General features: G+C 41.3%; 1 protein-coding gene across 4 annotated transcripts; it reads right to left on the reverse strand.

Annotated features, from left to right (window-relative positions):
* Positions 1 to 34: 34 nt before the first annotated feature.
* PLEKHF2 (pleckstrin homology and FYVE domain containing 2) lies at positions 35 to 22,918 on the reverse strand. 4 transcript variants are annotated; one of them, XM_054059681.1, is made up of 3 exons: positions 22,675 to 22,918; positions 7,212 to 7,309; positions 35 to 3,576 (listed from the first exon to the last, which is right to left on the reverse strand). In XM_054059681.1, exon 3 carries the CDS (start codon positions 3,560 to 3,562, stop codon positions 2,813 to 2,815), a length of 750 nt encoding a protein of 249 aa, XP_053915656.1. In that variant the 5' UTR covers positions 3,563 to 3,576; positions 7,212 to 7,309; positions 22,675 to 22,918; the 3' UTR covers positions 35 to 2,812. The 4 variants fall into 4 exon arrangements, with proteins under 4 accessions (XP_053915656.1, XP_053915658.1, XP_053915657.1 ...); XM_054059683.1 differs by lacking the exon at positions 7,212 to 7,309 and having other exon boundaries at positions 22,686 to 22,918; XM_054059682.1 differs by lacking the exons at positions 7,212 to 7,309; positions 22,675 to 22,918 and adding an exon at positions 4,631 to 7,106.
* Between the last annotated feature and the right edge of the window lie 1,357 nt (positions 22,919 to 24,275).

Below are 24,275 nucleotides of genomic sequence, written 5' to 3' on the forward strand. Positions count from 1 at the left end.
TGGTCCAACAAAACCCAAACTCTGCAACACAATTGGTCATCCTTGTTCTAAACAGTTACCCAAATGCATAAGTGTCTTCTAAATCCAGCAAATAAAGTTGCTGGTAAAATACTTATCAAGATTAAAAGCATCCACCCTAATTTCTGCCACCCTTGAAGGCCCACAGTTAAAGAAAATTTAACACATATAGGCTTGAAGCTACACCGTATATTTGTAAATTAAATAATTTGACATAACAAGATTACAAAGTACGAAATGAGCCCTTTTGGGAATTTGTAAGTACAAGAGAAGTCGATGTTAAGTCCATTTTGTTAAGTTTTAAACAAATACCACTGAGGGAAAGAAGTATTACCATAAACCACCTTTTTAATGCTTTCTCAAAAAGTTTGGACCATATACATCAATTTCTGCTGAAAAATACCCCCCCACACACATTGGTTTGGTTACAGCTTTAGGGATCAGTGCGGCACAGTGCAAGTTCCATTCACAGATAAAAAGATATTTGAAGTAGGTACAAGAACATTCTGCAAAATATAGGATGTGATCTAACTCTCAGCAACCCTTTTCCCACCCCTAAAAAGTGCTGAAAGTAAGCACAACATATGGCAACACAGGGAAAAGTACACAAGGAGATGAAACCTTTTAACAACACAAGTTAATATTTGACAGCTTAAGAAAAAGGAAACAATTCCATCAGGAAGAAAATGATTGTTAGTCACTAGAAAGTATGTACAAGGGAGGTTTGTACTTCTGTAAAAAAACTGAAGCTGATGAGTCTCCATTCCTGAAATACAAAGTAAGAGAGGTACAAAAAGTAAGCACTACTAACTAAAAGTGCCTTCTCAGGACAGCCCATTTTCCCCTGCTGCAGGTCACCATTCCACTATCCTTCAAGGAATATCTATCTACTTATTTCATCTAGTTTTTCAGTATATACAATTGTTTATTGCTAATCTGGTAACTTTACAGAATTTTCGCAGTCCCTAGTCTCCATCAGAAAGCATTTCCCCCTTTTTGTGTTTATTTCTAAGTAGCTCAAATACCCTTCAGTGCTTTTAAAAGAAACCTTCCTTTTGGAAATTGCCCAAGCTCAAAGTATTAATGCAATTTTCACCTGAAGCAATGCACTGCAGACTATTAATGCAGAGTGCCTCCCTAAAGATGCCAAGTACATCTTCAGTTACCAGAAATCTCACAGAGGGCTATAGCTTTGAAGTACTCTGCTAATTTCTACTTTAAAAAATTATGACTGACATTTACAGCATACAGAATAGGAGACTAGTGCAATATGCAGCATTGATTGTTTATTCAATAAATATTTAACCCAATTATTGCCAATCAAGGCAAACAGTGCAGAAATTGTCACTTAGAGATACAAAAGTTTAACATTTTTTTCTCTATAAAGAGGGTTGCTACTATATTCATAAGACTACTTCTAAGAGGTTTTTCTGCTTCAAAATTGAGGCTACCATTATAAAAATATAGAAACATAGCATTTGGAGACTTAACATGGCTTTACAAGTCTAACCTTTACATTTTTATAGGAACATGACAACTCTGTATTCAAGAACTTTATTAAAAGTAAAAAATGGATACTATGATAGAGACATTTTCTGCACTGATGATTTCATTATAGTTCTTAAATACATCTTTCTTGGTCCTGGGTATACATTTAGAATGAAATAACTTGCATCTCACATTTATCCTGAGGTCAGCTGTGTAAAAAGGAAAGCCAATTTATACAGACATTTGCAGGCTTTTTGTTCAAAAAATGAGGCTATTTTTAAAACAAGTCAATAAAACTTCTAGGGGGAAAACCCAACTCTCTCACCAATGTTTTAAGAAACAATTTAGTGTCATTTTGGGGAGTTATTTCAAAAAACATGTAGGCTACCACATCCAAATGCCATATCATCCAACAAAATTTTCAGTAGACTTTTGCCAAATTTGAAACTTAGAAACTGTTCTGAAAAGAAACTGTATAAATCCCCATGAAGAGTCGCCCTAAGCTTCTCATCTCAAGATCGCGACCCGCAATACAACTCTGCAAGAATCCCGCTGAAGCCTGTGGGAGCCTGCAGAGTGTCCAGGTCTGCCTGCGCAGGTGAGGATGTGTGATTTGGGTTTCTGTCACCCACTGCAGGGTACAGTTATGACCTTGTCAAAGCTCCACTTTGAACACAGCAGTTATTTTCAATAGCACCAACAATCTCAGATACCATCATTGGGCAAATACAGACGACACAGAACAGGTTTGTTTCTTCCTGAATCAGCACAATTGGTACAAGGCACTGCTTGGCATAGAAAGTCATAAATAAAAGCAAAACAAGACAATTTCCAAATATTGTGACATTTAAGTTTGTAAGCTATGTCACATTTCAACTCATTACATATCAAAAACCAAGATGGTCTGAGGGATTAACCAAAACATCGCTGTTCCATGCATGCTTACATTTTCTCTCCCCATACCTGAAAAAATCCACATAACATACCAATATGAAACATTAGGAAGTATGGGTTGTTAAATTAAGAAAGTACATTTATTCTCCAATCTTCCACGAGTCTAACCTAGAAAACTCAAGTATAAGAAGTTGGAAAATACGCTGATAACATTTGCAACAGTCTATCCCTGCAGAGGAGTGAAAAACTATTGTCTAGAGAATTCATAGATTGAGGCACATCACAACTGAAGATATTCAGGCATATTTTATGGCTAGAACAAGATTTCTCTGAGGAACCTTACTACAGACTTCCCCAAAAGCAGCTCTGTATGGTTTGAAACACAAATTGCGGCACATGATAAAAATGGTCCTTAATCACTACTGTCTTCATCATCATCATCATCAGATACATCATTTAAAGATGATTTAGGTGACTGGCTGTAGGAGTCTGATCTAGTAGACTGACAAGCAGTCATCTCTCCAGTAGAAAGAAGATCATAGCAGAAGTCGCAAATTCGCACAGGCTTGGAAGACTGGCTTGGGAGGAGAAACCTCTTTTCAGAGCAGGGACCGCACACAACAAAGCCACACTTGCGACAGTGGTGACGACGGTTGACGGGTGTAAATTTTGCTTTCTGACAGCGCATGCACACAGTGGCTTCCGAGTCTGGTACCCAGACAGCTGCATGTTCATTGCTAGGAGTCTTCCCGCTTTTGGAAAGCAAATCGGAAACACACTTATTTATGTGGTTCATCCACTCAGACTTCTCTGTAGCGGTGGCAGCATAAACTGCAAAAGATTTTGTTGGTGTCTTGATAAGCCACCCATTCCGTAAGTCTCCCTCATCCTGGATGGAATCAATAGTGACATTTTCCAATGGGATTATGTGCTGTTTATTGTATTTCTTCTTCTGGATGACAATGTTACCGTAAACAAGAATGTCATTGAACAAGAAGAACTGCCTTGCTTTGGGCTTCTTCCTACACAGCTTTGTTAGTACTCCCTCTCCAATCAGAACACGACCAGGAATAGTCAAAGGTTGACCAGCTGCTCCAAAGCAGTTTTCCACGATGCTTATTCTTCTAGTATTTGCCTCACTGTTTGCCAAGCGATCCACCATCTTTCACAGGTATTCTAAAATTAAAAAGAAAAAAAAAGTTTGTTGTTAGAACAGGACTGACTCCACAGCAGCCTTCCCCAAGGAAGGTACCAACCCCGCATTTCCTAAAATATCTAACAGAATCCACTGGCTCAGAGGCACCCACTTGGGCTAGATTTAAGTAAGTATTAATACCTAGGAATTCTTAGCAACTGATTAGTCTTTTTTTTGGAAAGTAAAAAAATTCCACCCAGTTGACAGCTATCTTTATCACACAGACAGCACCTACAGCACTGCTGCTGAGAGCATCTGGAAGCACACTAGGAGGTTTCCCTTCTAGTAAGGTATCCTGGTTTAGTGCTCATATTTCTCTGTGTAGCCTCCCACACCTACTCGCTGGATGGCAAAAAAAATCACCCATCATCCCAAATTCTAATACTGATAAAAACATCTACTTAACCGAGCAGCTTGGAGACCCATGTTAGTGTTAACAGGACAAACAAAAATTATGCAATTGATGTTCACACAGGAAACCATCACATCCAAGCTCAGTATCGCTCTTTTTTCAGCACATAAACCTTAAGTCATGGGACAAACCCCTGAATCTACCTACTAGAAAGATTTTTGTACAGGCCATAGCTTGCAATCCCCACCATCCGCTTTCATGCGAAACTCTTGAGGCAGGAGCAGGGAGGGAGTTGATGGCTGGTGGCCCACTGCCTGTTCACTGCTGCCTTCTTTTTGCAAGCATTTCACAGCCCCTCCTTCCTCATCTATTTCAACCACATCTGCATCCATCACGATCAGACAACACGCACAGGCAGAGAAGCACAGAGGACAAGTTACACAGCTCACAATTGCTCTGAAGAGAGACTCAGTGACATGCACCATCTGAAAGGTGCAGGAAGTGCTGATAAGCTAAAGAGTACTTACTTTCCAATTACAGATTAAAACCACCCCCCATCCTTCCCCAAGCAGCAAGTAAGATTTTGTCTTATAAGGGTAAGATTCCTAAGGCATCCAATAGGGAACTGAAAATAAGAAGTGACTATAGTGATGCATACCTCAGCAAACCACCCTTTAGCCTACCTTTTACCCTACAGCCTTCCAGGCAGAAGTTGGGCAAAGGAAACTGCTGTCCGTCTGATCCAGATCTGCTCTCCACAAGGTCATCTTGAGTACAGCCATGAGTCTGAACCATGTGCTTGATGGAGCAGTGAGGCAGCTGGCAGGGGCGAGTACTACAGACAGATCTGTCTCTAGGCACACAGAAGGCAGTGCTCCGGTGCCTTCCTTTCCAGCTACCACAGGGCTGATGCTTATGACACCTTTTATTAGAAAACACTGCTTTGAGCAGGCCTAAAGGACAGCAGAGTCACAAACACTCTAGTGCCTGCTACCTATGCTTCCCAACACTATCCCAGTTTGGGAAGCCCTCAGTGTTCACCTACCCCTTCTTTAAGATCTACGCTGCCTATAATCAGCCTATAATCGAGATGGCGAGCATCAGCCTATAATCAAGATGAAACTGGGCTGAAACAAGGCTATGATGCTGCTCAGACTCTCTCACTGCCATAACTCGATCCAAGTCAACCTTCTTCCTATATATGTCAAAGCTCAGATACTGCCTTACAAAATAGGGATAAAGCTTCTTGATAGATATTTGCTGGCAGAGGACATCAGGCCTCATCTAAGTAAGTATGTTGCCCGTGATTACACAAATCCACATGCTCAATGTTAAGTGTGATTAAAAAAATAATCTGTAAGTCCCTGCTCTGAGAGTTTAATTAGTGCCACACGAATGACGAGTGCTTACTCAGATATAACTAAACTGACTTTTCTGGAAGATCTGCATACATCATCTTGTATCAAAGTCTAACACTGAAAACAGAAGATTCTATTAAGATACTACCCAGCACTTCTTTTGAATTTTATTTATGTGTCTTATAGCATTAGTTACAATGTGAGTATTGTATTAACCAGTTTTAGTTAGTGGAACTGCAAAACTACCACATATGAACGTGTTTTGAGCTGCAGAATGTCAAGACCGAATACAAATTGACTTATAAAAAGGATTCTAAGAGATTTAATTGTGCTGCATCAAGGCACACAAGCAAATATCTATGTTAACTTCCACGAGGTATCAGTCAGACCTCAGAAACAAGAAAAAAAAGGAAAAGGCTGATCTCCTCCATTACCCTATGCAGCCGCTTCCCACTTGATCAGTTAGAAAGTATTTTCTCAACAGTAAGCTTAAATCACCTTTGCTGCAAAACAAACATTTCTTTCTGTTCTTTAACCGGACTAACTGTCACTACCTTCTTTATTAGGACTTCTGAGGACTGAAATGCTTGTCACTTATCTCTAGAGAGAAGACTGGGAGTCCAAGTGGCAGGGGAAGAAAACCAAGAAAAAATCAGTTGTTTTCATCTCCTTCACCTGCCCTCCTTTCCTGAACCACTACTCTTTTCAGAGTTCTCAAAGCTTTGTCTATCATTCCTATTAAGAGATACTCACAGTGAACACTACTAGATTTGTAAATGTTTCTGCAACACTAGACTTAGCTAACATGGTTTTCCTTTGTTTCCTTCTGTGACAATATGAATTTATACCATTTGTGCTATTACAAAAGCTAAATGGTGAATTAGATCAGAGGGCTGATCAAGGTGAGGACAAAGCAGAGAATTTTAGGGCTTAGGTTGGCAGGACAGCTGCAGCAGAAGGAGATGATGGAGATGATGGGAAGGGGGGGTGCTTAGGCAGTGCCCTGCATAGGAAGTACACTAGCTTAAACTGATCAGCAAACACAAGTAGCACCATATGAGAGAACAGCAGAAGACTCAAACTACATCAATACAATTCATTTTCTTTAATGCTATGACTGACTCTACAGGCATATCTAAAATACACCTTTCAACAGACACCTTATTTCTTTCAAGCATTCCAAGCACCAATACTGACTTGTACACATGGAGACGTACAATATCTACCTTTATGTGTTTTATTCAGCATTAAGATCTATTGCCCACCAACTCCTTGTTTTTTTAAACATACAGCTTCCAACTACCTGATAGCACACGGCAAGGAGGCACAACACTGGCACATGGCAGTGAGTTTTTCAAGTGACCAGCTTCACTTCTGCTACAGCCTCATCTAAGGTAGATGTGCCACTCCATAGAAACACTGTGCCTTGACTCAGATATTATCTATCTACCAAGGAAAAAGTACTTAGGAGGGAACCCAAAAGATAAACTAGGAACTTTTTGATGTGTAATTGTTGTAGTCCTAGGCTAAAAAAACCAAATTCAGGTGCCTGACTGCCAAATAACCATTCCACCTAACAACATAATAGCAATAAACAGCCTTTGCAAGTGCCAAAGCTGAACCAACAGCCACTTCAGACTTAGAAAGCAAGGAGTCAGTCTTAGGATCAGTCTAGAGTTACTTAGTAAACCAACATTCCCTGTAAAGCAGGGAAGGAAATCAGTCAGCAGAGCGCAAAAGGGACAGACCAGAGGAATACTGTTTTCTGCAGATCCAAATCAATATGCACTACTTCTAAACTTATGCTTTTATACCAATTATCTGCAAATCACAACAAGCTAATTGCTTTCTCTAGTCCACAAGAGGGACCACCCCCACCCCCCCCAATAAAGTCGCCCAAACTCACTGATGAGTTTCATTGAAGGAAGCTTTCCGTGCTAAATTACAGCGACCTGTAGGAAGCACTTGCTGCTCCACAACCCCAACTGGGCGCTTCTGCACTCCCTGCCAATAAACAGCAAACTCAGATCAAGGTCATCATGGAAGCTTTCAAAATACAAGTCACTGCGAGAAGAAAACACAGGGGAAAAAAGGCTAAAGGTTTTAATTAACTGTTCTCGGACGATTTAAGAGAAAACAGCTCTAACCAGGACCATTTAATAATCATCATAGCTTGAAAAAGAGACACACGACTCCAGAACTTGTGCTGAATACTGCACTTTCAGCTTGTTGTGAAAATAATCACTGGATTTAAAGCAAGAATCAAAGGCAAGTTAAAGACTATTAAGATAAACAAAATAACCACATCTCTTCTAGATTAAAACTTTGGTCTATAAGTCAATAAATTCTTACCTACCAGCCTTAATTAATGTAGTAAAAGCCACAGACTGCTGACAGATTACAGCAGGGCATGAATTGTATTTTCCCCACACAAATAGATTAGACTTTTTAAAATATGCACTGACACTTTTTTCATAAGTTTTTAGAGAAATAAAAATAAAAAATCCATCTGAAATCCTATGCACAGTAATGTTCATTTACCTTCAGAAATGGATAAAGAGGACCTACCTGGAAAGTATCATGATTACAAATAATAATGAACATGGAAAAATACACCAGGAATATTGGAGAGCCATCCTTAAGTTACAAGGTAAAGTCAGAGAAAAGGTGCATCTCTTCTCACGAGCACACAGACTAAGGAGATGTTAAATTAAAAGACTGTCTGGATGCACAGAGGAACTTTTAATCCCAAAATGTCACAGTCCAAAAAGCTATGCAAAGTTATCAATTACCAGTCTTTTAAAACCACAATGATCTTCTTCTTAAGGTGTATTCAGATGTATTATGAAAGATAACAGACCATATCCTGAAACTGGATGGCAGTATCCTCCCCTCTGCCAGCTAAAACCTCCTGACGTTTCTACTATTAGCCACTAAGAGAAGCAGATACCGGATTACCATATCTCAAGAGCTGATCGAACAAAGCAATTCCTGAGTGATAGCAAATTGCTGAAAACACGCCTCAAATCTTCCCCAAAGTGAGGAATAAACCACAATCATGGGCTTCAAAATGACAGGCAAGACAGCTCCAGTAAGGGAAAAGTGGGGCATCTTACACATAGCCTTAGTTTACAAATGCTATGAAGACAAAAACGCAAACCTATAGTTCAGACTTTTATCGTGTTCGCGTCCAACTACAGTTTCACACTTTTTGCAAACTCCCAAAGGTCTCCAGGCCCTTATGCAAGGAAATCTCCATTTTGTCTATAAGGACCATCAGTCCATCCCATCAGATTAATTTTCTGTGTCCAGACTAGTACTAGTTACTAGTCAAAATATAAAAAAAAAAAAAAAAAAAAAGTCACACTGCCATGGCTTAAACTGACATGGCAACTAAGCACTACAGTCACTCCTTCACCTACCCTGAGTCCCACAACGGGATACGGGAGAGAGTCGGAAGTGTAAAAGTGAGAAAACTCAGAGGTTGAGATAAAGGTAGTTTAATAGGTAAATCAAAAGCCACACATGCAATCAAAGCAAAATACATTCACTACTTCTCATTAGCAGGCAGACATTCAGCCATCCCCAGGAAAGCAGGGATCCATCATGCATAACGGTTACTTGGACAAATGCCTTGACTCCAAACATCCCCCAGCTTTATATGCTGAGCATGATATCATATGGTATGGGATACCTGTTTGATCAGCTGGGATCAGCTGTCCTGGCTGCGTCCCCTCCCAAATTTTTGTGCACCCCCAGCCTGCTCGCTGATGGGGTGGTCTGAGAAGCAGAAAAGGCCTTGATGCTGTGTAAGCACTTTGCAGCAGTAACTAAAACATCCCAGTCTTATCATCACTGTTTTCAGAACAAATCCAAAACATAGCCCCATACCAGCTACTATGAAGAAAATTAACTCTATGCCAGCCAAAACCTGCACAATCACCTTCTAAGAAAAATTAGCTCCACAGAGCTGCAACCATGAGCAGGGTTTGACAGCCTTTCCAAATAAGCATATCTCAACTCTCAAAATGCTGCAATGCCTTCGGTTTGTCCTCCTTCTCACACACATGCTCTTAGTAAGCCCATTTCACAACAAAGACACTGGGCAAAAGCTTTCATATCAGTAGAATAATATGCTGTTTAAAAGTGACAAAATATTTAATCGCACAGAAAGCCCCAACTCCTCTTACCATAGGCAGAACTGTCTTTGACAGCAACTTATTTCTACTTCCACTTACAAGAAGCTTCTACAGAAAAACAATTATTTTATCAAGATATCAAGATCATCTTGCTCCCCTGTCTCACTCCATTTTTACATTTGCATCCTGATAGTGAGAACAGTCACCTTAAAAGCAAGCAAATGTAGATGAAGAACTAACAAGTTACCTAAAACACAACCCATGTTGAGGAAGTCACATATTTACTACAGTTAATAACATTCCAGACTACTGCAGCAGGAAAAGAATTCTGTTAGAGCTGCTGTGCACCAACAAGTTACTTCCCACATAATTGTTTCTGTCATTGTATCCTGGTGACCAAACAGACAATCTTCCAAGGACTCAATGCTCCTACAGGTCTTATTTAAAATAGGAGAATGCTTATTTTATATGCTAGCTCTGTTCTTGATAGAAGCCAGACCAAACTGCACAGCTGTAATTTAAGACAGACTTCAGGAATCAACTAAAAAGAAAGCAACCGTGACTGACTCAGCTACACCTAATTCAACACTGCCAGAAAAGTCTTCTACTACTTACTACATGACCACTGTAGCAGTTGGCATGATCATCAGAGCAGAACCATAGATAACACAAGGGTGCTGGAGAGGGGAAATGAGGTGAAAAAAGTTATTATGGCATAGTGATGCAAACTACATACAGCTCGGTTAAAAAACATGTCCTCAGCACAATGTGCACTGTCATCATGACAAGAACTTCCTTTAGGCTGCAGGACAGGCATAACAGGTACGGAGGAGAGGGATGCAACCTGAATTCCCAAGTTTCTTCAGCAATACACAATGAGCAGCGCTCCATAGTGTTTTGGCCTGGGCTAGAACAAGTCTTGTCCAGTACACAGTCCTTGCTAACAAGCATCTGGAATCCTCAATATAAAGATATGGAACTGTTGGAACTGGATGATCTTTAAGGTCCTTTCCAATTCAAACCATTCTATGATTCTATGATTAATTAATAAGCATCTAATCTTTACCATCATTTTTCTTCAACCCTTCTTCAAGGGAGGAAAATGCCGCTAGCCTTGCCATAACTACTGTTTCATCCATTGTCTTTGCAACTAGGCTGCTAACAATTACATTTAACACATTAAATTAATACAAACCAGGCAGTCTAGATTTCTCAGACTCATGGTATCAAGATGCAGGCAGCTTATCCATTGCTACGTACATTCACAGCTAAGGTGACAGCTTTAAAGGAAAAGGAAAAAAAAAAAAAAGGGAAAAGAAAGTGTATTCAAATTGCTGGAAGAAGTACAAGTGCTCAAAACTAACCACAGAGACCCACCCAGTCCCAAAGCAGAGCAGATGATATTGTACGTTTCCAAGCCAGATTCAGTAACGCAACTCCAATAAAAAAATATCACTAACCATAGTGTCTGATCACACTGTTAGAACAGATGAAATGAGATATAGATACTGCTGCTGTGAAGTAAATGTAAAGAACAGAAAAGAGAAGACTTGGAAATGCAGGAACACAAAAGAAATACAGAAAGAAAAGGTAGAAATAGCAGAACGAAATGAGAGCACATAATACTTGCAACACAATAAACTTTTAGCCATGCAGAGCCCTTGCTCTCACACCTGCATTTGCACTTGCAGAGATATCAGCAACTATGTCCCACCAGGTACATCCAAAGTAACCCACTTCCCTTCTTGCCTAAGAGCAATGTATACATTTCACAGAAGTTTCTGCTTAGAGTCACTTAACAAAAGGGAAAAGTTAAAGGTTATATCATGTTTGACTTTGCAACTCAAAGACTGAATAAAACAGAGATTTAAAATAGAACTGGATCTTGGTTTATTACACCAGTTAAACATACGAGAAAGGTACAGGAGATCAATAAAACTTTTACAAGACTGAAACAGGTAAACTGTAAGCCTACAACAGACAAGGACTATCTGCAGACCAGATATCTAATGTGCATTAAATGACTAGTTTGTAAGATGACTCCTCTTTCAGATATACAGAGAAAAATATCATACTCTCTTTAAGAAGACTGAATCAGTCATTTAGTATTATAAAGTTATGTATTTTTTTCAGTAATAGGCTTCAAATAAGTGTTATACATTACATTTACATATCAAACTCATCCAATTTTCACCTTCCACTTTGCTTATGCAAGAAAGACAGGCTAATTTGACTTACAGTTGATTAAACACAAACAATTAAGTTAACCAGAACCCCCATACACCCTCCTCTGATTTAAAGCTCTGTCTGAAATGGCAATACCACTACTTTTTGTGGACAAACTTCCAGCTATTAAGGCAGCTCAGTACTGTAATACAGTACTCTAATCTCTAGTAATACTAGATGTATTGCTCTTCGGAACAACACTTGACATTTTGCACCACTGCCAAATAAAACACCATGTAAATTTCTGAAGAGCAACCTGTTTAAGAAACCTTATCAATGTCTAAGGTTCTGGAAATAGTTTTAGCTTGGAAAATTGCTGAACTAAACAAGTGCACAGTAGATATTCTACATATCCGATATAAGTCAGAAGAAAAATCAGCATAAATTTTAGATCTTACTTTGGTCTCACTAGCTCCATCTCCTCCTACACAGCTTCTTTCAACACAGAGAGAAGGATGATACCATCCCTTGTCCTGAATGTTTCCCTGCATCATCTTTGTTGGCAAAATTAAGCTTTCAATGCACTTAGATCTGACTAGCTGTAATCAGAATCCAAGTGTTCATGCACAAGTCGGCACTACCTCTCAGGGACCATACAGGTAATAACAAGAGCAGGATTAAAAGTAATACAGGAATACCAGCAAGCAAGAGGCACTGACTTAAACTTTACTTCTATCATTCAGTACATAAAATAAAATATTGAGGAAAATGAAGTTTTAAGTATCTGTTAACCCATTTATGAGTTCATTAATATTTCATTCTATGTTTTAGTTACTTAAATACATCTATAACAATTAACTGCAGATGTTTTTTTTAATATAAATCATATTTCCATTATTCACCAACTGTAGAAAGAGAGTTGAAATTAAATTTCACCTCCAAACATATTATGTTGAGAGGAGATGACAAATGCTTTCTACAGGTCTTTATTTCTGCTAAAAGATGACATGACACTACCAACTGTGCTATGCTGGAGCTCACTGTCTTGAATGCTATTTAAAACATATGACAACAACTGTCAGTTAAAGAGAAATACAGCTTTCCAACAAGCAGCTCTCTCAATAATTCTCTTCACAAAAGTATTTCTAAAACTGTTGTATTTAACAGACTGTCCCACCATCACTACCGTAACCAGCTAATAAGGAGGCAGAGGATAACTTGAAGATATCTGAAAGATATTTATATCAAGAATAACGAAATGCTACATCACAATACCACAAAGAAATAAGGAGTACCAACAGAATAAAGAGACTATATCAAGGCAGAGATGACAGTAGGAAAGAAGGCAATAAGACCCTTCTGAATTTCTTCAACAGAGTTTTTATACAGAATCACTTTTGACTAATCTGATTGATGGCTGCAGCACGGACAAAGGTATCTGTAGCAGGACAAAAACTTTGACTTGGCTTACAGACAAAAAAAACATCACCTTTTTGTTAAGGCAATATATGTTGTTGCCTCTTTGCACCATTTTTAACACTGTTATTAATTACTTGCATTCAAAAAAGTAAAAAAAAAAAGAAGATTAAGATGAAACACCGGAAAAGGATGGTGGCAATGCCAATGCTGTTTTGGGTTACTTTGAGGAAGCAAAGATGCCTGTGACATTTTCATCCAATCACTATAAAGAAAACACTGCGCAAGCATCAATTAATCCTACACTAGCAGGAAAGTGGAATAGACGATACAGTAGACCACTGCAAAGTCTCATTCCTACAATTCTCAGGGTGATGTTTTGTACATGAATGTGATATTTTATTTTGTTCTCCCCCACTGTGAAGACACTGCTTCCTGCATTGTGCAAGCCTGTGGAGCAATGGCTACCACGTGGGGAAACACAGATGAGCTCACTCACTCCTTACTGGTTTATCCAGTGCAAAGCAGCAGTCTTAACCTTTCATTTGTCTCAGTCTGCTGGCTAATGCTCCAGCACCAGCCACAGATTCACAGAAACCATGCTGGAAATACTAAGACGTTTCCATACTATGTGAATGCTCTGCCTTGACAATATTTTAGAAATCTTTAGGTTATTTCTTAGTCCAGCATTTAGTCATGTTCATACATCACGAAAGCAAACCCATGCTTTTGTCTAGTTAGATGTCATCATAAACCTACAATTACTATAATAACTCTGACAGATCTGTTTGGTATTTGTTTTTAAACTGCTGAAAATGACTGTCAAAAGTGTAGTTCCACTAAAACTCTTCTTGAAGGTAGAACATAGAAATCCCTATTTTAACTGCCTAATATCTTACAGTTTTGTAATTCTTTCAATATAGTATAGTATACTCTAGTATTTTAGTATACTCTAATTTCCAACTTCCAAGGAAGGATTGCTGTTTCCCTTTAATTGACCAGTTGCGTAGAATGTAAATTATTCTAAATGAACAACAAAACACTCTATTATCAAACCTACACAGCAAGTGCATCACTCTTCAAATTTGCAATAGCCATTATCCAACAGAGCTAGGAATACCTAGAAAGGCCAAATCAGTTTTGGGGATGGACATTATTTCTAGGCAGATCTTTCAAGACGTATGACCTTATATTCCACAACCCACTCAGAATCTAGCTTGGGCACACAGGAAGCTATTTTCAGCAAGACTATGGGTCCTGCCAAGCAGCATATGTATTAGCACAGCAAGAGCAGAGCAATGCTGGTTTACTATACAAACTACTCTGTTGCACAGCTAGCACACTGCCTGTATGCAGGCAAAACCACGCAAGTTCTGCATATTAGCTGGTTTCGGATTTAACACAATAAACCTCAGCCAGAAAAGGAACACCAATGAAAACTGCATGTAAACAGAAAGACTAGCTCCTACATCCCAAATGAGTCGTAACGCTAAATAACCATAGAGGTGACCTCAGGAAAATAAAGGCAAGCGGAAGTGGGCTGCACCACCAGACAAGTTCAGCCAGTTTGCACCATGCCCCACACAAAGGGTAAGAGGAGCCGCCTCGGCCATAATGCCACGCGCCATAATACACCAGCACCCCTGCTCCAAGCAAGAAACATGTGGCACCCATTAAACAGACAATGAAATCCAGAAGTGCTGAGTCCCAAAGCTGTTCCCACTACCTTCTCCTGTTTGGCAGTAACAGAAAACATGAAAACATGCAAACATGTTGAAGGGTTCATGCCACAGGAAAGAAAATCATCAAGAGACCCTCAAAACCATTCCTAGACCAAGTGGAAGTGGTTGTATTTTCCCTCACACCCAACTCCACTGGAAAAGTGCCCTGAATGTCTTTTAAGGGACAAGAGATCTCACTGCAGAAGCCCAGGAGCAACATTCTTGTAAGACATCCCACTTTTTAATGAAATCAGCTGCTTATTACCACTGTCAGGCTTCTATTTGTAATAAACCATGATAGCTGATACTGGTTTTGTCTCCTGGCATGATAGAGACAGAGCTGCTGCTGGGAAGAAATACACAGTTCTCCATCTCCCATCTGAAAGGCCAGGGTTGGGGCAACAAAGGAAGCGATTTCTTAAACTCAGTTTATCTCCATGTCCTTACCCACCTGCTGATGACCTGACCGTTCCCCCAAGCAGTTTACAGAGCTCTGAACAGCACTCATGAAACTTGGTACTGGCAGCTGAACAACTGCCATTTATACAGGGAAATGCTCAAGGCCTTTCAAGATATGAAGGAGGAGGTAGCCAGCAGAGACATGTGGAAAACAGGTAGTGGCTAGAATTAAAGGAATTTTAAGAGAGACAAAAAAACCCACACAGACAGACAACCCTAAAAGCCTGAGTTCTGCAGACGGAGGGGAAAAGGCAGGCCTGACCCATGACAAATGGCATTTCCAATTTAACAAACTCATCTGTCAAAGCACAGAAAGTAAGATCTGGGCAACTACAGGCATATCAAGTACCTGCAGCTGTAAGCCTGCTGAAATGTGCATAGGTAAAATAGCACAGCTTTTGTATGTTTATATAAAACACACATATGTATAGTTTTTACATAAATAACACAGATGAACTTTTAAATCAGCCAAACAATTAACTGAAAAAAAGCACAATATTCAGATCAAATCTTTGCCATTATGGTAAAATACCCTGGTATTTCAACTTCCCATTTGTACGCTTTTAGGAGCACTGGCAGTGGCTTGCTTAGCCGCTGGCGCTAGCAAATTGAATCTTTCATCTTTACTAAAGCACTGGGAACATAGATATGGTTTCAAAACTGGCTTCCAGAGATCTTGAGCCCAAAAATGTTCAAGTTCCTCCCAAAAGTCTCTGCAAGTAACTAAAGGCCATGAGAAAAACAAACAACAGACCCAACACCTCAGAAATGTGCCAGAAGAACACGAGCATGGGATCCTGCTCTGGCTTGAGAAGCTCCAGCAAACATGAATCCCACATGCTGGGCCCAAAGGTGCCTAAAGGATTGCTCGACCAGGATGCAATACCAAACACTGGAATACATTTTTCTGTTTATAATTTAATGTTTCCCTACTCCAATTGTTTAGCTGTTTGAAGAGTCTCTCCCAGCAAACGTTATTTTCCAGTTTGGCAGCTGTGACCTACTCCTCCCTTCCAGGCTGCCTGGACAGGCGTTGGCCGGGTGTGCCCTTCCCTTCTGATACGCGGCTTGTGAAAGGAAGAAGGAACGGCTTAATTATCCACAGACCCCTCTGGCAGCACCGGGGCACCCATGTGGACACCTGGGCTAGCAAATAACTTGACATTTACAAATACTACCACACTTAATATTAAATGGACATTGGATGAGGGACATGAAAAGTGAATTGAAAGGATGCAACCAATTTCAGTGCAAGCTAGATCCTGAAGTTTTGCTAACGCAGCACAACGAAAAGAATCCACAGCATCGACATACCTTTTAAATCTTGAATTAGGCAGACATATTTAAATTCCTTTGCACAGGGGACACAGTCTCATTAGTGGAGAAAACACAAATCTGGATATAGCCATTCTGAAAGAAGTGTTGCCAATTCCATCTTGCAAGCAGCTCTCCAAAACCAGATCAGTTCTGTGGTTTGTTGCTGTTCTGGATTACTGTATTTAGTGCACACACGGAGGCAACTTGCTAAGGCCTAGCTAGACCGCCCCTCAGTCAATGTAAAAAAAAAAAATTTGGTCTTTGGGGACTGAAATAAATAGTATTTGCCAGTATGCTTCTTGCAGCATCTTTAACCTAGAAGTAGAGAACATTTACAGAAGGATTTCCAATGTGTATTTCTTGTACACAAGTACAGACTAAAAATAGTGCCTCCTAGATTTCAGAGCAAATGCACATTTTAGCACCTGAGAGCTACCAGAACTTCTACATGTTCAAATGAGCTTCCTCAAATTAACAGATTCTTATTTTCCTTTTTTTCATGATATACACTTATGGCACACCAGACTGCTGACTGATTAATATCTTTTTACTATGCACAGGTACTTAGGTTTAAAAATAAAATGCTTCCTGTTTTAAGTTTTCTTTAATTTACATTTATTACCAATATGAGAGAAGCTACTGAATTGTAAGAACAGTCCAACAAGGGCTAGAGTATAGGTAATTGATTATAGCATGACCAAGTGGGAGAGACGTTATCAAGCAGTCAAAGCCAGGCACAAGCCATTAACTTCTTACAAATTACTGCAATACAAAAGGACTTTCCCTTTTAGCCAGCCACATTTTTAAACTGAGCAAAGTTTTCCCAGGCAGTCTCACAATTTACAAGCACAGCAGCACAACCACATGATCAGTATTTCATCTCTTATTATATCACTACTCATTATTTTCAAATGCACATGTCCTGCAAATTCTGATATCGCATTATTGGAAAAGCAGCTGCAAGATAAAGAGGCTTCTTTTAGCAGCTCAGCAATTCCAAATATTTCCATAAAAATAAGCAAGACATAGGCCAAGAAACAACACTCAAACTCCTTCTCTGACCAGCTACATTCACCTTAACTCTCTGGTGCTCTCAACCTAAGTTAGGAAAAACTTTAGGAGGCAACCCTAATACTATATTATACCGTACAAATACTTTCAGGAGGACAAGCAGCTGGCCACTACCTACCAGCGTCAGATGAAGCACTGCTGCAGCACATTTTCAAGATTACAGTTGGAAAACCAGAATTACTCAGGCATATTTAGTTCCTAAAAATTCTTACATCCTAAAAAAGAAAAAAAGCCAAACAACTTCTACCACTAGTTCACCAGCAAAACCAGGCTAAGGGCAGAAATGGCTGGCTGCAGAGAACCTTTTTCCTACTACTTAAACCTCCTGAGAGAAGTTGCTCAAATTTGCACCAAAAAATGGCTCAAGCTCCGGTAACCATGCACACAGCAGGGCTGTCATCAGCCTGCAAACCACCAGCCCAGCAGAAATCAGGGGCTCACAGGCAGCTGAAACACAGCTCGGGACTTGGAATCCAACCACATGTTACAACTTTCAGGAAGCTTGACAGGAATGAAGTGCTGCAATCGTGGATCTGTCACTGTCACCTCACACCAACCTTTAAAATTTATTTATCCAGGAGTATTTGAAATACATAAGCCAAGCATTGAATTGCTCTTTCTTGAGCAAGGGACATAAGCCCTTCTTAGCACCGAATGATGCTACCTGGTGACATATAGATGAACGGTGAAGGTCTAGACCAACAGCTACCAACAAAAGCAAAAAGGAAAGTTTTAACAATAATACTATAAATAGAACTTGTCAGTCTTCAACATAACCAGTTTTTCAGCATAAGCTGTGTTTTAAAAGGGCAGTTCACTTTCTTCCATGCTGTTAAAGTAGTTTAAAATTGGGGGAAGGAGGGGAGAGGAATTGGGAAATCACTGTCACACACAGCTTTCAGAACAGAAGTATGCTGACAATCACTCTCAGAAGTTTTAGATTACCAAGTACTGACAGCTAAGTCAGAAGAAATTTAAAGCAAAAGAAGAAGGAAGAGAAAAAGAAAAAAAAAAAAGTAATTTCCTGAAAGAAACCCGTAATCACAGCAGCTGACTGTAGGTGGCCTTCCCGGGAAATGCACTCACCAGCCTTTTTCCCCTTTTACTGCTTGTCAAATGTGTGTGATACATTTTAAAGTTATATGGAAAGCACTTGGAGTACAGACATTAGAGCACTCAGCACAACCAAGTCCTCCGAGTGCAATAAACAGTGTCCAGAATACTGCACAAGCTCGTGGTCCACGTGATTCTCATCTAACAGGCCATTTTCCTTTGCTCTTAGGCCCTTACTGCTGCAGCAAAGATGAATGATCTAGATGAAACTTTGAAAACTGCACAAAGGTTTGCATTGAATTTAACTTGCACAGTTCACTGCTCCAAGAAAGATGTTATCTGACAACCTAAACTGAACAGCAGTGTGTACAGTACACTCTTTAATATTAATTTGCATCAACAAATTATGTGTACACTTGAGAAATGCAAATATCAAAGAACATGCTGTAACTTTTTTTTTTTTGCAGAAGGCATATTAAGTGCTCAAAAGCAAAATAGTTACCTCTAGACAATACATTTGAGTTATAAGAGGTAGCTAATGAAAGCTGAAGCTGCTGATAGCATGATCAAATACATCACTACCCAGCAACCCCCCTGATCCGTTTGCATCAGTACAACTTCTCAAGAGACCGCATCTGAACACAGTAACTAACTGCTTGCATGTCACCTTGTTACATTCAGGTATGGAGAGGGAGAAGTTCAGAGAATGTTCCTGTATTGGAAATCTGTGACTATCAACTGTCTTTTCTTCATTTACACTTACACAAAATGCCAAACCCCTGCTATATTACATACACAATATGCTTAACACTGTTTTATTGTATTTATTATTTAGAATAACACAAGGGAAAAAAAAGCCACTCTACCAAAAAAAAAAAAATTAAATCCTTAAATTATTTACAAGCACTAGTAGGCTAAGACAAAGGCATCGTTACATCCAAGACAGCAGCACTCTTACCTATTTCTGCAACTTTAAAAAGCCGAAGTAAACATGCGAGTGTATTTTTGACTATGTAGTATCAAAGTGGCAGGCTGAAAAACATGAAGGACTCTTCTATTTGGTAGCACTTCCGCACAATAATATTTATTTTCATAAAACGAGACTCTTTGTCCTATGAATCTCAATGAGGCCAATTCTCATGTGAGCAGACTCATTCATTTCAACAGGACTACTCGTGCAGCTCAGTATCTGCAGGACTTCTACTTGCTAACACAGTTGTCATCACATCCTATAGCTTACAATGCTATAATAATCTTTAGTATGGCAAACACGTTTTACCACACCCACATACAGAGTAGCTTTACACCCTCCTTAACTGTAAAAACAAGTCCTCCACTAAATTATGAAAAAAAAAAATATTCTTAAACAGCAAACTTTGCATTTGCTGCATAGAGAGAAAGCGTCAAATATATAATTCTGTTTCAAAAGTCTAGTTTTGCCCTTATGTATTCTCTTTTGGAACAATCCCCAAAGTAACAAACTGTCGCCAAATCTCTGAATTAATCCTTGAAAGTAGTAAAACATACAAACAGAAGCATCACCTGTATTTTTTTTAAATAATATTTTATAGGGAAAAGTAAGCTTGAATATTAACAGAGCTTGCAACAAGTCACAAACGTACCTTTAGACCTTGAAGCAGCGCAGAGTAAGGTTTAATTAAGAACAAAAACTTGCATGCCATTTGTTTGCCTGACCACCACTTCCAACATTTTAGCTAACACACACATTTTCAGAAATTTAAAATTGCAAATATTAAAACCTTCACTTCTTCCTCACCCACCTGCCATGCCTTGAGTCTAAGCTTTCACTTCAACACCTCAAGCCTTCCTTGGTGAAGACAAGGCACCAAAAATGCTGCAAGTGTAACAAACCCAGTGCTTGTACCCTGCCTTTATTGCCCTCACTTGGCTCTTGGCAAGGGAAACAAGACATGCCAAGCCCCGCCACATTATGCTTCACCTGAAACTGCAGTTTCACCTCTCTTTACTAGGCTGACTCAGGAGAGATGAAACCTTCCCATATCCGCTAACTACAACAATGAAATCTAAAGGTCACCACGCCATTTGAATGTAATGAACTCTGCTGATGATAATTTTTGTGAACTGAAGGGCTTCAGAATGTTATGGGTAGATGGCCTGTTTGTCTGGGGATGTATGCAACACTAGAGTTAAAGTCTCAGCCCATAATTTAAGGGAAACAATGTACTAAAGTACTATTTCATCACTGCATCTGATGAAAACTTGCTTCTAGGTGGAAAGACATTACTCTGTCTCATTCAAGAGGACAGGACAGAAAAAAACTGACCCAGCTTCACCAGCTCAAAATTTCTACTTGCTAGTTTTCATTCAGCATTTAAGGGACTTCCTCTGTGGGGGTTCCTATGCAGAGCAAAACTCAGACAGTACACAGGGCACATACCCCATTTGCATTCAAAAGCAAGAATTTGGGACTGAGACTCAAAACGCTTCACTCTCACTACTATACTCAACATAAGTAGTGCAGCAGTAGAACACCTGGTAAAATGTTAAACTGAGCTGATACACACGACACAAGTACACAGAGATTCTTATTTCTCTCTTGATTAGTGAACAGCATGCAGATTACACAGGTTGAAAACAAGAACATTGCCTTCTGAGATAGAGAATTGATTCCTTTGTGCATGCTGATGACTACATACAAAGCAAATAATCTGCAGGATCTTAACACTGATTACAGTGCAGCCTTTAAATACTTCCCTTCTTTCAGACAGCCATCCCGAAAATAATTCAATATACAATTCTTAGAACTTGAAAACGAAGTATTTAAATTCTCCTTATTTTTGGAGAAAAAGAGGAATTGGCAATCTCAGTTCTTAAACTGGTATCAGTGTTGTAGGGTTGATTCTAGACTCATTTAATCATACAACAGGCCGAGAGATTTGGGGTTGTTCAATCTGGAGAAGAGAAGGCTCCGAGGAGACCTTATAGCGACCTTCCAGTACCTGAAGGGGGCTACAAGAAAGCTGGGGAGGGACTGTTTACAAAGGCTTATAGTGACAGGATGAGGGGAAATGGGTATAAACTGGGTATAAACTGGAAAAGGGCAGATTTAGACTAGACATAAGGAGGAATTTCTGCACCATGAGAGTGGTGAGGCACTGGCACAGGTTGCTCAGGGAAGTTGTGGCTGCCCCATCCCTGGAGGTGTTCGAGGCCAGGTTGGACCGGACCGTGGGCAGCCTGATCTAGTGGGAGGTGTCCCTACCCATGGCAGCGGGGGTGGAACTGGATGATCCTTAAGGTCCCTTCCAACCCAAACTATCCTATGATTCAATGATTCCTTATCAACCTCAGCTGAGCTCAGGCTGTTGGGCACGCTGCAGCCTGGGATGTGGGGTTTCTCAGGTCAGCATTACCCTGCATCCGGCACTCAGGACACCCGACAGCGGTTCCCGAAGCATCATTATCCATGAGATCAGAACACAGGCAAAACAATCCCTGAACCCTGACAATCCTTGAACTCTGGCAATCCTTGAACTCTGGCTAAGGATAGAGCAGGTCGCTTTGCTTATCCACACTCTTGCACTGACGCTTCACTTCAAAACTTGAGCCGCAGCCCTTTCTCTCGCGGGGACAAAGCCGACGCGGCTCAGCAGCCCGGCTCAGCGCTTTGCTGCCGCTTCGCCGCTCACAAACACGGGAGCCCGTGCATTCCACGCGAGGCGGGAGGGGAAAAAACACGTGCCTGGCTTTTCCTTAACCTCTTTCAAACCACACCTTACGAAGTACACGGGCGGACCGCTCACATTCTGCTCCAAGAAAACCAAAGCAAACCCCCCCACCCTCACGCTTCCCCGCTTGTTTGTTTCTCCGCAGAGACGACACTTCGCCCGGGGAAGGGGGGGGTTGGGGGGCGCTTATGTAACCCCGCCGCTCCCCCCGCGCGGCCCGAGCGCGGCTCCCCCCGCCGGCCCCGCTCCCAACATGGCCGCGGACCCTACACCAAAGTTTCCCTCCCGCCTCTCTCTCCTCTCTCGCCGCCACTCACCCGCTCCGCACCGCTCGCCGCCGCCGCCACCCCCGCCGCGTTCCTCCCCGCGGTCACCGCCCGCGCGGGGCGGGGCGGGCCGAGGAGGGGGAGCGAGGGGACGGGGCGGTGGCGCCTCGGGGCGGGCGGTTTGTCTTTTGGACCCGCTTTTCCGTTCTTTGTGCGCCGTCCCGTTCCTTATGGCTCCGAGTACGCTCATCCAGAAGTAGAATCATAGGCTCACGGAGGGGTTTGGATCAGAAGGGACCTCAAAGATCACCCAGTTCCGCCCCCCCGCCCCGCCATGGGCAGGGACCCCTCCCACTGGATCCGGTTGCTCCAAGCCCCATCCGCCCTGGCCTTGAACGCCTCCAGGGATGGGGCAGCCACACCTTCTTTGGGAAACCTGTGCCAGTGCCTCACCGCCCTAATCGTGAAGAAATTCCTCCTACTGTCCAGTCTAAATCTTCCCCTTTCGACTTTAAAGCCATTCCCCCTACTCCTGTCATTTCATGCCCTTATAAAAAGTCCCTCTCCAGCTTTCCTGCAGCCCCTTCAGGTACTGGAAGGCTGCTGGGAGCAGACAAAGACCCCCGTGAGGAACGGGCTGGAAAGCCGGGGGCAGGCAGCATGCAGACTGCTTGGTAGGACTGTCAGCAGTGACCTTGTCACAATCGAAACTGTTGGTATTCACAGAATCATAGAATGGTTTGGGTTGGAAGGGCCTTAAAGATCATCCAGTTCCGATCCCCCTGCCATGGGCAGGGACACCTCTCACTGCCCAAGGCCCCATCCAGCCTGGCCCTGAATACCTCCAGGGATGGCGCAGCCACAGCTCTCCTGGGAAACTGGTGCCAGTGCTTCACCACCCTCATCGTGAAGAATTTCTTGAAGTAAATAAGGATGGTCACATTTTCCATCGTCTCTCTTTACATAAACCTTGTACAGAACTCAGAAGGGAGTTGTTTGCATGTTTTAGTTTTGAGAGCTGACAGTCAGCTTGGAGAAACCACATCTGGGCTGCTGGTCCGACTCCTACCAGGAGCACCACGGTGGCCATACACACAAGGAGCCCCTTCCCTCCCCTGTATGAGCACTTTTCCTATCTACACATCAAGCCATACAGAGCAATACTTCCCAAATCTGGCCTGCTGATCAGCAGCTAACCTGTCTCTTCCAAGATCTCCAGACGTTGATGGGTGCTGCTGGAGTGGGAGCGGAGCTGGGGTGTATCGGGGAGCTGTGGGATGGTAGGGAAGGGGGAAGATTCCCTGTTCCAGAGGTAACACTGGGCACTGCTACGGTGCTACTATAGCGCCAGAAAATGCTCCAAAGCTTGGGCTCTGGAAAATGGCCCGAGGGGCCTGTATTTAAGAAAGTTTCACTCACATGCAATACAGCAAGGTTTCATTTTACGAATTTCACATTATTGAGCAATAATGAGGCTGTCTTTTCTGGGGGGAAAAAATAGAGTAGTTAGGCAGTGGGGCTTTCCAGCAGTAACAACAAACCTACTGAAGTTTCTGAATTTCATCTGAATTGTTTCTCCCAGGTCAGACGGGGACACGGAGAGAGGTGAGAGCCGCATCACCAACCTGGGTCAATGGGGTTGAGGACGTGTG

The sequence above is a fragment of the Cuculus canorus genome, chromosome 2 (assembly GCF_017976375.1).
Source record: "Cuculus canorus isolate bCucCan1 chromosome 2, bCucCan1.pri, whole genome shotgun sequence".
In the NCBI taxonomy this organism is placed as follows: Eukaryota; Metazoa; Chordata; class Aves; order Cuculiformes; family Cuculidae; genus Cuculus; species Cuculus canorus.